Consider the following 18,728-nt stretch of genomic DNA (forward strand, 5'->3'; position numbering starts at 1 on the left):
CTTGTTTCCAAAGGTTGAGATCGCGAGAATGTCCCTTACAGTATTCCATACATTATTAACGCTTAGTCTCTGAATATATGTAATTTTAACAGAAACAAATACTCATTATAAACTTAAAGGAGCTAAGGGTGGGGGATTCTGAACCTTACCAAATCTAGAGTTGTTTCATTTAGATCCTTGGCACTCTAGGAAGGGCTGGACAAAAGGAAAATTAGGACGTTTCGAGGAACTGAGAGTATTACTCACATTGACCCAGGTCATTGAAATTGTTGGAAAAAGTGTCTGAATGTCACTACTATTGGGTATACAGGTGAGAATGAAGATTTATATGTTACATGGACCGATCTGGATTGGTTTCAGTTGAATAGTTATGTTTGACTGGATTCTTCAGTGAAGGACATGTGAAACAATTTTAAACTTGTTATTCCTATACGATGTAGCATAATGAATCTTTGTAGAGACGTAACTAGGTCCAGATGTTGCTATCGTCTGTCTCAGTGTTATAACTGCATCCGAGCGTAACGCATTCCATTGTGACAAAAACTACCAAATTTTGTTTAGGTATTCTTTTAGGTGTTACACTGATAGGGTTTGGTTAGCTGTTGTCTATATATGTGTACACAAGGCATTTCGATTTGAACGTCTTTGGCTATATATAGATAGACCTGTAACAGCATTATCTGCTTTAAGCGCCTGTGCTCATGCGTCATTTCGACGGCTATATATATACACACAGGTAACAGCGGGTACGCAAGTAACCACACAATCTCCTTCAGAAGTTTCTGCTGTTGTGTGACAAGCGTCGAGTCTCGTGACAAATTGACTTTAATCTGGTTTGCATTCGACACACTGAAGCAATATGGCTAGACTGTTGCTGTTTGCACTGTTGACAGTGACTCTAGCGGCAGGTGCCCGCTACGACCCTACATGGGAGTCACTGGACCAGAGGCCCCTCCCGGCCTGGTACGACGAGGCCAAGTTTGGCATTTTTCTGCACTGGGGTGTGTTCTCCGTGCCGAGCTTCACGGGGGCGTGGCTTCAAGACTACTGGAACAGATCGGACGTTGTTAAGTTTAGGAAAGACAACTACAGACCGGATTTCACCTATGCCGATTTTGCACCTCAATTCACAGCTGAATTCTATAATCCCGACGACTGGGCGGAGATATTCAACGCCTCAGGAGCAAGGTAAGATCACCAGTCCCAGAATTAACGTAAATACCTCGCAGCGATACCGACGTACATAACGATTATTCAAACTAGATCTTTCCTATCTGATATTGATAACAGTGTCTCCACTGAGTCAGACTGGTGGAATGATGAGACTATGTCAGTGGTGCTTTTTTGGTCTTCTCTTCATTTTACGGGGTCCTGGTCAGCATACTATGACTGAACCGAGTTAGTCGGTCTCACAGTCCCCTATATGCCTTATGCATCCAGTCGTGCAAATGCTGAAGCAGTAAATGAACCAGGTTATAATGAAGCCATGTGGTGATTTGAACCCAGGCCTTCAGCCGACGCTTTAACCATTAGGCTATACACTGCCCCATCTAATAATAACCGAGGCCAAGTAAAACATGGATTTCAATTACAGGAAATGTTGTATTTCATGTATGTCAAGTTTTTCAAGGCTCGCATGTTACTAATAGAAAGGGTTATTAGAAATTTCAGTGACGAAATATACAACAAATATGTATTTTATAATTTGAACTTCCAACATATACCTTGTTAGTGTAACAAGTGTATATTGAATTTTGTTTAGATGTCTTTCGCTTGTAAGACTGGTAAAATGATGAGCGAGTGAGTGAGAATGGGTCTACGCCGGTTTTAGCAATATTCCAGCAATATCACGGCGGGGAGACACCAGAAAATGGGCTTCACACATTGTACCCATGTGGGGAATCGAACCCGAGTGTTCGGCTTGACGAGCGAACACTTTAACCACTGGGTTACCCCACCGCCCCTGTCAAATGATGAGACAATCCTTATGTCTGAATCCCGCATTAAGGTAATTCTTATGATTGAATCCTACATTAAGGTAATTCTTATGATTGAATCCTACATTAAGGTAATTCTTATGTTTGAATCCCGCATTAAGGTAATTCTTATGTTTGAATCCCGCATTAAGGTAATTCTTATGTTTGAATCCCGCATTAAGGTAATTCTTATGATTGAATCTCGTTAATCATGTCATGAGCGGAAGCGCATCTCAAAGTGTGTAAACTTAAACGAAGACCACAAATGCCAAGGTCGAACGCTACAATATTGCCAGCAGGATAAATAAAAAAGAGAAATGTTTCTCGGACATCGGCGAGTCACTTTTATTTGTGCGCTGAACAATTTTTAGTGTCATTAAAAAAAATAATTTTGACTTAGCAGCGTCCCGATCATCCATTTATCCACTGTAAGAATGAGTGTCTGTAAGAACGAGTGTGAATCTACAACTCATCAACACGTGCTAAACTTCCCAAGCTGTAATTCTGACAGAAAAAAAATATGTTCCTCCCTCTCCTCTTTTTTTCTGTAAAATTGACAAAAAATGTGCCAGAGGAACATTTATTTATTTTCATACAGCCTTAAACGTTTGGAAGCAGGGGAGTCTCAGTCTGCAGTTGCTAGACCCACCATCGTCCACCACAACACCAGATCTTGATTATAAACAGAAAAACCATTCTGTCCATTCTCGCTCAGGACCGATTCATACTGGTGTTTCACCTATGTCACCGATTTGCATCAGCAACGGACACAGCAGGACAGATGCCAGATGTCTTTGGGTAGTTTCCAGCCAATGAGCAATCGTCTGAGAGAAGTGGGAATTTGAGCATTTAGACCAAACGTTAGACAATTCCTGACATGACTACGACAAAGACGTTCCAAAGGTACAGGCATGGACACTAAGTAATTGGTGACGCGCTTGGTTCCTCCAGTAACGACTGGATGGCAGACAACAAATCTGCCAACGTTGACTCGAACGCTTTGCTCCGAATATAATGCGCCCTCAACTCCAGTTCGCAGATTTGGTGAAGAAAGAAAGCGTCATGGTGTGGGGGAACTTGTCCTACACGGATAGATCAAAACTAGTGGTGGTTCAAGGCAATGCTATAGGAAATTACTGTATCGACATCCTGCGCCCTCACCCCTCCTACTTTTAAACGCCAGAGGGAGCAGTTGAACTCGACAGCGCTCGACCCCACACAGCTCGTGTGTCAATGCAAACGCCAGTGTCCTTCCCTGGCCCTCCAAATCGCCTGATGGAGTCAGGTCGAGCATCTAGGGGACGCACTTGACCGACACGTCCGAAACCATCACTACCGCTCTCAGACACCTCCAGAACTAGTCCGTGCGAATGGAATTCCTCAAGCAAACTTCCGACGATTTGAGCAGTTCCTTCCAATTCGGTGACGACTGCAAGGGGCGGTGTCACCATGTACTGACTTGATATATATTCAACATTTTTATTATTTTCGTCCTGTGCGTCTGTTGTTTCGAAGAGATTTATATTTGTTTCAGATATGTTGTGCTGACAGCAAAGCACCATGAAGGATTCTGCAACTGGCCAACCAAACACTCTTTCAATTGGAATGCCGTGGACGTTGGCCCTCATAGGGACCTAGTGGGTAGGTACAGAGTTGTGTCCCTTGGTTGTGCATCATCCATTGATCATGAGTTTGAATTTTGAGAATCGCTTGGATTATATTTTTGGATTTGATAGTGGGTAGGTACAGTAGTGGGTAGTAGAGTTGTGTCCCTTGGCTACACTTTCGAATTCTGAAAATCGCTTTGATTATATTTCTTGGTTTGGTAACAGTAATGAATGAATTATTTGAATATTTGTTCGAGTACATCGATGTCAATTAATACCATTTATGCTATTGTTTCAAATATTAAGAGGTCAAATATATTTAGTTGATACTTCTAGTTATACACAATCATCTTGATCCATAGTTACGCTTTGTTGTGAATCATCTGTTCCAGGTGACTTGGCCAACTCCATAAGGAGGACTACGAATATCAGGTTTGGTCTTTACCACTCACTGTTCGAGTTTGTCAACCCCTATTTCCTGGAGGATCAGAAGAATGGTTTCACAACTCAAGACTTTGTTAAGGTACGTCTAGCATACTTGCATTTCTATACTTGCCACATTCTATTGTTTGAAATACGTCTTTCATACATTTTCAGAACTTTGTTAAGTGTGTAGTACGTCGAAGGGACATTTTAAAATACTTTAAAATGTATCCTCAGTCTTAAAGTTGTTCTTTGATTACGTATTGCATTCCTGGAGGTTTTCTCAGCTAAGCTTAGCCATGATCAGCTTCACCATGCAGAGATTTTTGAGAAACTGGCTATATGCTTGATTGATTTGAATATTTACAGATGACTATGATTAATCTGAAACATTCTCACATGCCTCGACAAAGGCAATTCGTCCCGTGATACAGGAGCCCGTGAGAATAGTGAGATGTGTTCAATGAGTGAACACATTGATTCATTTGAACAGACATACTCACTCCTTAAATCCATTTCATTAAAAAGACAAAAACCAAAACAAAACCAGCCTCTCCTTATTTCCTAAGAAGACATTCGTGGTTTATGAATAAATGAACAAAATATACACTACTACAAGCAAAATATTATATTCACTGTTATTTCCAGAACAAGACAATGCCTGAGTTATACGAGCAGGTGAACATGTACACATTGACTCATTTGTACAGATATATTCAGTCCTTAAAATCCTCTCCTTTAAGAAAAACCTCTGATTATGTCTTAAGAACACATTCATAGTTTATGCAATAAATGAACAAAATATTGACTAATACAAAAATATTCACTATTTTTTTCAGTATAAAACAATGCCCGAGTTATACGAGCTGGTGAACATGTACAAGCCTGAAGTTATTTGGTCTGATGGGGATTGGGTGGCAAATTCCACCTACTGGAATTCTACTGAATTCCTAGCCTGGCTGTATAATGAAAGGTAGTCTCCATTTTTCAGCCTCACAAGAAGGTCAAAATCTGAAATGAGAATTGTAGGACAATCAGTAGTAAAAATGGAGAAACAAATCCTCATTAGTTTTATGTATAAATACGTCCCGTCAAGAGCATGGCTCTCTCATACACAACGTTCATGGCCTATTGTTTCAAAACCGCATGAGGACATTCTGCCACGTCAAAAGTCCTGCTGTTAAACCAAACATTTGTGGCGTGCATTGCACTTGAACCTTAGAAACCGTTCGGTCCACTTCCAAGCACTTCTTTTCATCCTCAGAAAGTATTCAGCCAAACTGCATCCTTAGAGCGCATTCAGTAACTCTCACTGCTCTGCACTCCATCCTTCGAAAGCATTCTGTCTCTCTCACTTTTCTGCACTGCATCTATAGAAAGCATTCTGTCCCTTTTATAGTCCTGCATCGCGTAGGCAGGAAACATCTGTCCCTTTAACGGTTTTGCATTGTGTCCTTAGAAGGGATTCTGCCCCCATTCACAGTCCTGAAATGCATCCATAAAAAGGACAAAACATATGGCTACTTCAAGGGAGTCTTAGCGACAGAGAGATAGGAGATCCAGATCTGTGGAAATCACGCAGATGGTTTGCTTTAAAGGGAAAATAGTATCTTCTGGGAAGGGTAGGAGAGAGTATCTAAGACAGCATACTAGCTCTTCAAATAACGTTTGCAATATACTTCCTTCCCTATTACAATGTTTATACTAGCGTCGTCATGAAGGTAATTGAAACCGTGTCACACAGATGGTATGTTAGTATGCTACAATTTTGCATTGGTGTCAAGGGTATTTCTAACAGACACTTTCACTTGTTCTAGCCCTGTAAAGGACACCGTGGTGACGAACGACCGCTGGGGTAAAGACGCCACTTGCCATCATGGCGGGTACTTAACCTGCGAGGACAGATTCAACCCAGGTACTTGTTGATCTCCGGTTTGGAGCGGAATTGCAAGTAATTCAAACCAGAACAGATTGGCGTTTTGCAAAGCAAATGTTATGTTCGTTTATACAATCATTGTACACTATTGACAGGAGTGCTACAGAAGCGCAAGTTTGAGGATTCTACCACGATTCACAAGTCGTACTGGGGATTCATCAGGAACACCAAGTTGAGTGACTTCCACACCATTGAGGAGCTCATTACTGAGCTGGTCAGGGTTGTTAGGTAATTATTCTACGAGAGTCACTGAGTGAATGAGTGAGTGAAATGGTGAGTTGGTGGGTGAGTTGGTGGGTGAGTATTTGCGTACTCATTATCCTCATTATTCCAGTCACTTGATTGTTTGGTCTAGGATCGATTACTTAAAGATCGCTGTCATACAGCTTGGAGAGTGGTGAGAGTGGTTTAAACAACAAGCATGATACAAGCCTGTAATATGTTGGTTTAATTATTGCATAACGCCTGGTTGTCCCATTGATATATATGTATGGGAAGGAGCAGGGATTATCGTTTGTTGAAGGAAGACATATTTTATAACACTTTGTGTGTCCAGATAATTTAACGCCTTGGTGACTAGGTAAGGGTTAGTAGAAACGTGTGTTGACCTTGTGGTTATTGGTTGATTATCCTGGTTCGAGTCTCTACAGTAATACGTACGTAATGTTAGAGCTTCATCCATTTACCTTGTGATAGTCAAAATACCACTGCATACAACTAAACCAATTCATTCATTCGATCTCATTGGGTTAACGTATTTCCTCATTGTTTCGGGGGAACTATCGACTATGGATTAAAGCGACGCAACTTTGCACAGGATCACTTATCCTCGGACAGCTAGGAAATCGTGTATTCACCACCACATACATGCAAGAAATGTTTGGATACCTAAACTATGTATTGTTATATTATGAAAGCGAAGATAAATTCTTTCTTCAACAGCTGTGGTGGCAACATCCTGCTGAATGCTGGTCCCACCCCAGACGGAATGATCAGCCCGATATATGAGGAGAGGTTGCGTCAGATAGGACAATGGCTGAACGTTAATGGGGACTCCATCTATGAAACTCGACCCTGGACTCACCAGAACGACACAGCGACACCTGGTGTCTGGTACGTATGCTACATACAATTGATAAAGTGAGTGTTGGTCAAACGGTTGTCATTTAAACTGATGGCTGTGGAGTAATGAAGAGTAATAAGTATTTCTCGCCTTCTATAATTTCGTAGGTACACGTCCAAGAAGTCTGCCACCGGCATTTCTGTGTACGCCATAGCTCTCAACTGGCCAAGGGGAGGTAAGCTGGAGCTAGCTGACCCACAAGCCGGTCCCGCCACCACGGTGACGTTGCTAGGATACCCAGGACAGTTTGATTTCCAAGCTGGAGCCACATCAGGAATAACAATCACAGTTCCAGCAATTCCAGCTGATCAGATGCCTTGTCAGTGGGCCTGGGTCTTTAGACTTGATAATCTCAACAACCAGTAAAATTTAGAGTGCTGTTTTGTGTTCCTGCATGTTATTTTCCTATGTTCTATATTTACCATATTTTTTAACACACCTTGCGAAAGATTTCCCATGCCTCACCCCTTACACAAGATTGTGGACACGTTGAAGATGCATGAAGTCTTTATTCCGGTGTCTCCCCCTCCATGATATTGCAGGATTATGTCTAAAAGCGTCGTAACACAATACCCACTCATTTTTACATGGGCCACTCGGCTTCTGGATTGTTGTCATTTCGACGACATATCTTGAAATATTTGAACAACATTTAATAATAACAAAACTATTGCCTATCATTTTTGCCTGTTGCCAAGTTTTGTATTCCTGTTTTTAGAATTAAACTTTGCTTAAAACACTCCCATCGTCTCTGATGTTAATATTGGTTGCTTCTTGCTTTTAAAGACCTCCAAAGGATAACTGCTTTAATAACTGCGTCCCATTCTCAGAATACCAAAGTGATGCTGAGGTGTTGCTTTGGTACAGTTAGAAGATGGAAGATATGCCTTGCCGTAATCTGAGTGCAGTGATCATTCTCGTGTTTGCTAACGTTACCTTCACATTATTTTATGTTATTTTATATATACTAGACGCTCTTACTTACGCATGGAACAGCTCAGCATATTAATTTTAGTATTTTTCATACTTCATGTTTCATATGTTAAGGAGAGACGTTAATTTATTTTCTGTCTATCAATAAGCGTTGGACGAAGTGATTCAGACAACATGGGTGTCAGATGAACACTGCATGTCTGATCACTGCGTAGTATGTTTGTAGGTCGGTACACGAATTCATTCTTGGTGAGAGTAGTAAGATCACATTCTCACTTTGTATCAGCCGTAAACCTTCCCATGGCGTCACATCAGGAACGACAATCATGATTCCACACCAAAAACGACAATCAAGATTCCACATAACGACAATCAGGATTCTACATCAGGAACGACAAACATGATTTCACATCAACGACAATCAGGATTTCACATCAACGACAATCAGGATTCCACATCAGGAACGACAAACATGATTTCACATCAAGGGCGACAAACATGATTCCACATCAAGGGCGACAATCAAGATTCAACATCAACGACAATCATGATTCCACATCACAGGCGACAATCATGATTCCACATCACAGGCGACAATCATGATTTCACATCAGAAACGACAATCATGATTTCACATCACGAACGACAATCGTGATTCCACATCAAGGGCGACAAACATGATTCCACATCAGGAACGACAATCATGATTCCACATCAAGGGCGACAATCATGATTCCACATCAAGGGCGACAATCATGATTCCACATCATTGATTACATACAACGGAATTATATCTCGTCCATAATCAAGTGATCAAAACGTTTCAAAAAAGCGATTCAGTCAGATATTTGTATGAGACGATACATGGGAAGTAGGACGGGTCAACACATTCTGTGTCACAGTTATCTCTTTGTTGTAAGACACAGACGAGGTTCCTGGTCGTGGATTTGAACTCTGATCATGATTAATAACTACATTCCGAGGTATTTCGGTAGAAACCACACAGAGGGATGAACATATGACAGGGTCCACTGTCGAAGGTTTGAAGACACACGCCTTTGGGGCCAACCCTAACTGCAGCGTTAAAAATGGACTCACTGTTACCTTCATAACATTTTTGGAAGATGTTTATATAACCTACTCTTGTCATTGTGAAATAAACCGATGGATTAAGGAGACCTCTATGTCCTGTCATGTGAACATGAGTTGTTTGCTTGATGGTGGTGGTGGGCGCTGACGGACCTACTTGGATTGTTGAAATGATCTTTAATAAATAAAACATACTGTATGAAAGACATAATCGATATCATCAGTCCGCCTTCATTCGTTGTAATCGTGGATTATGTAATGTTATTCTTAGAAACGGAAGGAAAAGACCCAAAGCCAGTTGAGACTAGAATATTCATTGTAAGTAAACTATCTCAAAGGTACAATTTCAGCTGGTTTACTACAAGGGTGGTATTTGCGGTCGTTCTTGATGACATTATTAACGCTTCGTCTCTAATCATATATAATTTTGACAGAAATAAATAACCCTTATAAACTTAAAGGAGTCCCTGTTCTGAACCTTAGCAGATCTAGACTTGGTTCATTTAGATCTTTAGCAGCCCTGAAAGAGCTAGGGGAAGCGGCAAATAGGAAGTTGGGAAGCTGTGAGAAATGAAAAGGGAATGCTTGAAATTGAGCCGGATTAACTGAAATTGTTGGAAATAGTGTCTGAACGTCACCAATATTTGACATTCAGATAAGGTTGAAGGTTCATATGTTACATGACCATGACAGGTGTGGAATAGTTGAATAGTTATGTTTTACTGGCTTCTTCAGTCAGGGACATCTTAAATAATTTGCATATGTTATATTTTCCTGGCTTCTTCAGTCAATGACATCTGGAACAATTCTCATATGTTATGTTTTACTGGCTTCTTCAGTCAATGACATCTGAAACAATTTTCATGTGTTATGTTCTACTGGCCTCTTCAGTCAGTGACATATGGAATAGTTTTCCAGTCTAAGTAAACTTAGTCTCAGTGTATTTCGTTACACTCCACCACTGAGTCTAGCAAAACCTAGTAGAAGGTCGCGTCAGGTAACCTTTGAGCGACCAATGACCGTCCAATCAAACGCGAGACGGTTAAACAGTTTTAACCAATCAGACAACAGCTGCTATTTAGTGATCGGAGGGACTTTCAAAATATTCATGTCACTGACAGAGATCTCCCCACAAACAAAAATCCGCATATAACACAGTTATTTGACCTGCAGTATATACGCTTTGATGGTTCCTGTTGTCATGGTTACCATTAGCTAATATTTCCGCACAATAACATCCTTGAATAGTGCCAAAACACTATTTTCAGCGACTGTTTACTCACCGTTGTCATGGTTGTACGTACGTCGTGTGCATCGCTCGGAAGCGAGCGTACGTTAAATAACATTCGGAATCGTTCGGGAATCTTTTCGAGATAAAAAGTTCAAAAGGTATGTGCGAATGTGCACTTTCGCGATTTGGTAAGCTGTGTTCTGATTGGTCAATCTCAAAGGTTACCTGACGCGACCTCCCATAAGGTTTTGTTAGACTCAGTAGTGGAGTGTAACGAAAAGCACTGAGGATAAGTTTACATAGACTGAACAGTTTTCATACATTATACTTTACTGGCTTCTTCAGTCAATGACATATGAAACAACTTAGAGCATGTTATTCCTGTACTATGTAGCACAATGGAGCCGTAGCTATGCCCATAAGTAGCGTCCTAGAATACCGCATACCATTGTGAAAAAATGCTCGTCACGCCGAAGGCCCGGGTTCGATTCCCCACACAGGTACAATGTGTGAAGCCCATTTCTCGTGTCCCCCGCGGTGATGTTCCTGCAATATTGCTAAAAGCGGCGTAAACCCATACTCACTCGCTCACTTTTGGTATTCATTGTGACGGTTATATGTAGACACGCAACATCATCATCTCCTTCAAACGTCTCTGCCCATGCGTGAGGAGCGTCGAGTCATATTGATCTGTCTTAATCTGGTTTGCATTAAACTCACCGTAGCAACATGGCTGGGATGCTGCTGTTTACGCTGCTGACAGTGACTCTAGCAGCAGGTGCTCGCTACGACCCTACATGGGAGTCACTGGACCAGAGGCCCCTCCCGGCCTGGTACGACGAGGCCAAGTTTGGCATCTTTCTTCACTGGGGTGTGTTCTCCGTGCCGAGCTTCACGGGGGCGTGGCTTCAAGACTACTGGAACAGATCGGACGTTGTTAAGTTTAGGAAGGACAACTACAGACCAGGTTTTACCTATGCAGATTTTGCAGCTCAATTCACAGCCGAATTCTACAACCCCGACGACTGGGCGGAGATATTCAACGCCTCAGGAGCGAGGTAAGATCAATGGCCCCTGAGATAAAGTAAATAGCTTGCTCCGTTACCAAACTACACATTGTCGGTGATTATTCCAACTAGCCCTTTCTTATCTAATATTGATAACAGTGTCTCGAGTGACTAAACATGCTGGAATAATGGACTCTGCTACTGGTGGTTTGTGGGGTCTTTTCTCCCGTTTATGGCGTTATGCTACCAGTCCTTCAAATGTTAAAGCACTTATTGAAGCAAATCTAGATTTCCTCAGGTTCAGAATCTCTTGTCACCCTGAGACTCCTTTACAGGAATTATTTGTTTCTGTCAAAAGTATCTTTATTCAACACGTTAGGCAAGAGTACGGGCGGGTATTACAGAGAATATTCACATTCCGATGTGAAAGCATTGCAACTGCAATACGTTGCAAAAAGTGTTACAAGAGAAACTACACATAATAGAGTTAATGCTGTGCTTGATTAAACTTGAATAAAAACATTGAATTATGACCCCAAAAAATTGTAAATAATATCTGACACAAATTAAACAAGGAAATCTCCGAAGATTTCCGACTGTTACCAGATGTCAAAATACGCGTTTGCGATCAGTGTATCGCAATACTTACTGTTTTCTTTGATGAACCGGTTAATGCCGGTAAACCGGTTACACTGCTCCGTCCTAGTCTAGAGTGGATACATCTTAGCAAGCATGTAACTCTTTCCGCATCTATTTTTCAGTTTATTTGTCTTTCAAAGCCGTTTAAAGAGCAAGTAGGAAGATGCGAATTTGAGTACAGTGTTATAAGGAGATAGATAAGGAGGGTATTTAAAAGTAACCGTGGTAGAGTAAAACATAGATGACATTTCCTGTATGACAATTCATCGTCTCATGTTACTCATGAATTATTATTAACTTTGAAAAAATGACGAATCGACAAATACTTATTTTCTAATTTCAACATCCTACAGGTGGCTCCAGTTGTTTGTGTAACAGGTGTATACAAAATATATACGTATGTATATCAGATATACATGTTTCGATGGTAAGGCTGGTCAAATGTTAGAGCCATTTGGGTGTTTATTGTGTTATTATTGAAAAAAGTTTGTATTTCATTGTTTCGAGTGATGTAGCATCTTTCAAGAGGAAGTATAGAATCAGAAATTATCTTAAACTCTATTTGTAAGCGTTTGTCATGAAAATGAAAACAGTACATGAAAAGTGCATGCACGAAATGTTTTCCTCGAAATGCAGTAGCAATGACTTGAGACATCGCCTACGAAAGCCCAAACCATATTCATCATTTCATTGCGCAATTTACACAGTAAACGAAGATCCCAAATTCCAAGACTGAATGATGACGGAAACAGCCCCCGGAATAGACGTTTGGAGTCAGGGGAGTCTCAGTCTGTCGTCGCAACACACTTCAACGTCCACCACAACGCCATATCTCGATTATGGCATCGGTATATCCGCTGGAAGACATTAAAAGCCAAGAGTGACCACTCTCGCTCAGAACCGATCCGTGCGGGTGTTTCACCTACGTCACCGATGTGCTTCAGTAACGGACACATCAGGGTAGATGTCTGGTCTTCGAAGAATTTCCGACCAAACCGTCAGAGAGAAGTGGGAATTTGAGCATTCGGACCAAACGCTGGACCTGTCCTGACATGAGATACCCCGACAAAGGTGCAACAAGGTACAGACATGGAAATTAAGGAACTGGTGACGCGTCTGGTTCCTCTAGCAACCACGGGATGGGAGACAACGTGTCTACTGACGTCGTCACGAACTCCGTTCGACAGGTGGCCAGATTAGGTGAAGAAAGCGTCATGGTGTAGGGACATGTGAGGATCTACATGGGTAGGTCAGAGCTAGTAGTGGCTCAAGGCAGTATTACAGCAAACTGGTACATCGACATCGACTACTTCCTTACCAACTCCTACTGTTTCACTGCCAGAGGGGGCTGTTTCAACTCGCCAACGCTCGACCCCAGACAGCTCGTGTGACGGGTTCCTGTGCGCTGACCCAGTACCTGGCCCTCCAAATCACATCGAGCATCTATGGAACGAACTTGATCGACGAGTCCATAAACGTCCCTATCGTCCTCAGGCACCTGCTGAACTAGGCAATGCGCTACACCAGGAATGGAATTTCCCCAAACAAAAATCCGATGACTTGTGCAGTCACTTCCAAGGCCGTGACGGCTGCAAGGGTACTGACCAGATCGCCCCATTGTGTCCACACATTTGCAGTGAGTGTACTGAACAACTGATGCTTACAATGACAACACTGCACATGTTGATCCTTGTGCTTCCTTAAATACGTCTCTTGTTTTGAAGAGTTTACATTCATTTCAGATATGTTGTGCTGACAGCAAAGCACCATGATGGATTCTGCAACTGGCCAACCAAACACTCTTTCAACTGGAATGCCATGGACGTTGGCCCTCATAGGGACCTAGTCGGTAGGTACAGAGTTGTGTCCCTTGGTTGTATATCGTCCATTAGTTTGAATTCTGAGAATCGCTAGGGTTATATTTTTGGGTTTGATAGCAGTAATGAATGAATTATTTGGATATTTGTAGCGATGGTGTTTGTGCTATTGGTTTAGATATTAAGGGGGTATAATGTATTTCGTTGATGCTTCTAGTTATACACAATCATCACGATCCATAGTTACGCTGTGTTGTAAATCATCTGTTCCAGGTGACTTGGCCAACTCCATAAGGAGGACTACGAATATCGAGTTTGGTCTTTACCACTCACTGTTCGAGTTTGTCAACCCCTATTTCCTGGAGGATCAGAAGAATGGTTTCACAACTCAAGACTTTATTAAGGTACATCTAGCGAACTTGCATCGGTAGATCTGCTTCAGTTAATAGTTCATACGTCTTTCATACATTTTCAGGACTTTGTTAAGTTTGTAGTACGTCGAAGGGACATTTTAAAATACTTTAAAATGTATTTTCTGTCTTAAAAGTCTTTTATTATATATTTCGTTTGATTCTGATTCTTAAAATCATTGATAATCTGTCTGAGGGTTTTCTTAGCTAAGTTTAACCACGATAAGCTGCACCATGCAGGCATTTGTGGAAAACTGATTATATGTTTGGCATGGTAATGTGTGTATTCACTATCTGAGATATTTCAAGACATTTACGAATTACAGTACTCCTAAATATAGAGGGTTGGATGGGTAGACTTTGTGATTAGTTGTCATCGCAACTAGACAAGCTGGTTTTCATAATATCAATCACTGTCCTGATTCATTAATTTGAATACTTACAAACGGATATGATTAATCTGGCATATTCTCACCTGCTTCGATAGAAGCAGTTCTTCCCTTGATACAAGTGTCTGTGAGGATTGTGTAGTGAATAGTATCATGTACACATTGACTCATTTGAGCAGACATATTCAGTCCTTAAATTCCTCTCCTTTAAGAAAAACCTCTGATTATGTCTATAAAACACATTTATGACTTATGCCCCAAATGAACAAAATATTGACTATTACAAAATATTCACTATTATTTTCAGTACAAGACAATGCCCGAGTTATACGAGCTGGTGAACATGTACAAGCCTGAAGTTATTTGGTCTGATGGAGAATGGTTGGCAAATTCTTCCTACTGGAATTCTACTGAATTCATAGCCTGGCTGTATAACGACAGGTAGGTCTCCACCTTTCACCCACAGGTCAAGACAGCAATTCAGACTGATAAAATCTGAAATAAGAATTGTAGGACAAATAATAACGTGAAAATAGACAATCAAATCTTCATTACTTTTAGAAATACGTCCTGTCAACAGAATGGCTCTCTGTTATAGCAACGTTCATGGCGTATTGTTTCAAGACCTGTTGCTGCACTGAATCCATTGAAAGCATTCTGTCCTTTCACAGTCTTGCATTGCATCCATAGAAAGCATTTTGTCCCTTTCACAGTTCTACACAGAATCCATATGAAGCTTTCTGTCTCTTTCACAGCATTGCAGTGTTTAGTTAGGAAGCATCGGTTCCCTTTACAGTTCTGCATTGTAGCCTTAGAGGGGATTCTGTTCCTCACACAGATCTGCATTGGATCCATGGACAGCATTCTGTACCTTTCACAGTTCTGCACTGCATCATTCGAAAGCATTCTGTCTCTTTCACTTTTCTGCGCTGCATCTATAGAAAGCACGCTCTCTCCTTTATAGCCTTGCATTGAACAGATAGGAAACATCTGCCCCTTTAACACTCCTGTATTGCATTCATAGGAAGCATTCTGTCTCTTTCATGGTTCTGCGGTGAGTAGACTGGACGCAGCGGTTCCCTTAACAGTTCTGCATTGTACCCTTAGAGGGGATTCTGTCCCTCACACAGATCTACTTTGGATCCATAGAGAGCATTCTGTACCTTTCACAGTACTGCATTGCATCAATGAAAGAGATTCCGTACCTTTTACAGTTCTGCATTGCATCAATGAAAGAGATTCCGTACCTTTTACAGTTCTGCATTGCATCAATGAAAGAGATTCCGTACCTTTTACAGTTCTGCATTGCATCCATGAAAGAGATTCCGTACCTTTTACAGTTCTGCATTGCATCCATGAAAGAGATTCCGTACCTTTTACAGTTCTGCATTGCATCCATGAAAGAGATTCCGTACCTTTTACAGTTCTGCATTGCATCCATGAAAGAGATTCCGTACCTTTTACAGTTCTGCATTGCATCCATGGAAAGGACATAACAGATGACTATTTACAGGAAGTCCTAGCTGCAAAGAGATAGCATATTCCGATTTGTGGAAATCACGTAGATGGTTTGCATTAAGGGGAAAATAATTTCTGACGAGGAGAGATTACCTAAGACAGCATTCTAGCGTTTAGTTCTTCCAAAATTAAATCTTGCAATATCCTTCTTTCCCTGTTACAATGCATGTATTTGTGTTTTCATTAAGGAAATTGAAACCGTGTCACATAGAGTGTATTTTGGTATGCTACAATTTGGCAGTGACGTCAAGGGTATTTCTCAAGACATTTTCACTTGTTCTAGTCCTGTAAAGGACACCGTGGTGACGAACGACCGCTGGGGTAAAGACGCTACGTGCCATCATGGCGGGTATTTAACCTGCAACGACAGATACAACCCAGGTACGTGGTAACTGTAACAGAATTATAATTAATTTAAACCCGAATTGACTGGCATTTTGCATGCGATCTTTATGCCCCTTTGTACAATACTAGTACATTATTGACAGGTGTGGCACAGAAGCGCAAGTTTGAGGATTCTACCACGATCCACAGGTCGTACTGGGGATTCGTCAGGAACTCCAAGTTGAGCGACTACCATACCATTGAGGAGCTCATTACAGAGCTCGTTACAGTTGTCAGGTAACTATTTCAGGAGAGTGAACAAGTGAGTGGATGGTTTGGTGAGTTGTTGGGTGAGTGCATGAGTGAAAGGGTGTGGTGTTGGGTGAGTGAGTGAAATGGAGAGTTGTTGGGTGAGTGGAAGGGTGAGTTGGTGGTTGAGTGCGTGAGTGAAAGGGTGTGGTGTTGGGTGAGTGAGTGAAATGGAGAGTTGTTGGGTGAGTGGAATGGTGAGTTGGTGGTTGAGAGCATGAGTGAAAGGGTGTGGTGTTGGATGAGTGCGTGGGTGAAATGAAAAGTTGTTGGGTGATAACTTGGAGATCCTCATCATCATCAAGAAATGGTGGGGCACACATAGCATATACTGTTCTGTATTGTGAAATTTACCACGATAAATTCATTCTTTAACAGCTGCGGTGGCAACATCCTGCTGAATGCTGGCCCCACCCCAGACGGAATGATCAGCCCGATATATGAGGAGAGGTTGCGCCAGATAGGACAATGGCTGAAGGTTAATGGGGACTCCATCTATGAGACTCGACCGTGGACTCACCAAAACGACACAGCAACACCTGGTGTCTGGTACGTATGCTACATACAAGTAGTTCAGTGGGCGTATTAGTGAAAGGATTATAATTCTAACTGATGGCTGTGAAGTACTGACGAGTAATGTTTCTCGCCTTCTATACTTCCGTAGGTACACTTCCAAGAAGTCTGCCACCGGCATTTCCGTGTACGCCATAGCTCTCAACTGGCCAAAGGGAGGTAAGCTGGAGCTGGCCGTCCCACAAGCGGGTCCCGCCACCACAGTGACGTTGCTAGGATACCCAGAACACTTTGATTTCCAAGCTGGCACCACATCAGGAATGACAATCACAGTTCCAGCAATTCCAGCTGATCAGATGCCTTGTCAGTGGGCCTGGGTCTTTAGACTTGATAATCTAAAAAACCAGTAACATTTTGAGAAAGTACAGTTTTGTACTCTTGCACAGAGTTCGTACAAGTGTTCTGTTGTGTCGAGAATGTAAGAGGGTCTTTATTCCGGTGTCTCCCAAAATGAATTTACAAGGATATTGCTAAAAGCGGTGGAAAACAATACCCGCTCATTACGTGTTGTCTTTTCATTGCATGGGTCACTCGGCTACTTACTTTTCATCATTATGACATTATATTGATATATTTTAATAATATTTACAATACATCATATAAAACCTCTTGTACACTTCACTGACTTTATCATTATAAACCATTACGCATTCTGTTTGCCTGTTGTCAATGGTTTTGTACAGCTGATTTTAGAATTAAACCTTCCTTAAATAAATCATTGTCGTCTTCTCGTATGATCTGGGGGGTATCGTAGATGATGGATTCATACGCTTTCCGTAATCTGAGTGCGGTGATCATTCTTCTGTTCGCTAACTTTATTTTCATATTATTTTATGTACACTGGCCTTTTGAACTGGCGGATTGCAAGTTTATAATTTGTGGCGCAATGACATACGTATGTGATAAGTACAAACATTCCAGTTTTAACCTGACTGACAGCGTATTGAACAGGTTATGGTCAGTGTGGGGTCAAACTAGAGAACATGACGAAGTGAGAACAGATGTATGTGCACTTCTGCCTGGAATACATGCAAACACATGTCTGATGACTGAAGTTCTGAGGCGTCTGATGTCGTCATTTGGGATACACCTCCATTCTTTAACAAGGGCTGGAGTCATTTGCTGTACTGTAACTAGTGAATTCTGTCTCTGTTGAATAACTCTGTTAAGGTGGTCCCACAAGGGGCGACACGTCAGGAAGGCGTGCAGGGCAGGCCATGACAGGGCGATGACGTTTTTGGCATGAATGGGCATGAATGGACGACTCGAGCGATATGTAGGCGAGCACTGTCGGAACAATATCCCCTGTGGCTCTTGCTGAAGAAACGGGAGAACTGTCGGTTGAAGTACTTGGTCAGTATACCTTTGGGCCGCCAGATTACCGTAAATAACAACCAGTTCAGTCCTCGGTCCACTGTCATGGC

General features: G+C 41.7%; 2 protein-coding genes across 2 annotated transcripts; both read left to right on the top strand.

Annotated features, from left to right (window-relative positions):
• The first annotated feature begins 571 nt into the window (after window positions 1-571).
• LOC137285296 (alpha-L-fucosidase-like) lies at window positions 572-7,805 on the top strand. The gene is made up of 8 exons (XM_067817628.1): window positions 572-1,188; window positions 3,511-3,617; window positions 3,976-4,106; window positions 4,846-4,979; window positions 5,824-5,921; window positions 6,038-6,170; window positions 6,885-7,055; window positions 7,173-7,805. Exons 1-8 carry the CDS (start codon window positions 860-862, stop codon window positions 7,429-7,431), a joined length of 1,362 nt encoding a protein of 453 aa, XP_067673729.1. The 5' UTR covers window positions 572-859; the 3' UTR covers window positions 7,432-7,805.
• Window positions 7,806-11,047: 3,242 nt separating this feature from the next.
• LOC137285297 (alpha-L-fucosidase-like) lies at window positions 11,048-17,984 on the top strand. The gene is made up of 8 exons (XM_067817629.1): window positions 11,048-11,376; window positions 13,707-13,813; window positions 14,055-14,185; window positions 14,888-15,021; window positions 16,382-16,479; window positions 16,587-16,719; window positions 17,110-17,280; window positions 17,396-17,984. Exons 1-8 carry the CDS (start codon window positions 11,048-11,050, stop codon window positions 17,652-17,654), a joined length of 1,362 nt encoding a protein of 453 aa, XP_067673730.1. The 3' UTR covers window positions 17,655-17,984.
• Window positions 17,985-18,728: the final 744 nt, after the last annotated feature.

The sequence above is a fragment of the Haliotis asinina genome, chromosome 5 (genome assembly GCF_037392515.1).
Source record: "Haliotis asinina isolate JCU_RB_2024 chromosome 5, JCU_Hal_asi_v2, whole genome shotgun sequence".
Classification (NCBI taxonomy): Eukaryota; Metazoa; Mollusca; class Gastropoda; order Lepetellida; family Haliotidae; genus Haliotis; species Haliotis asinina.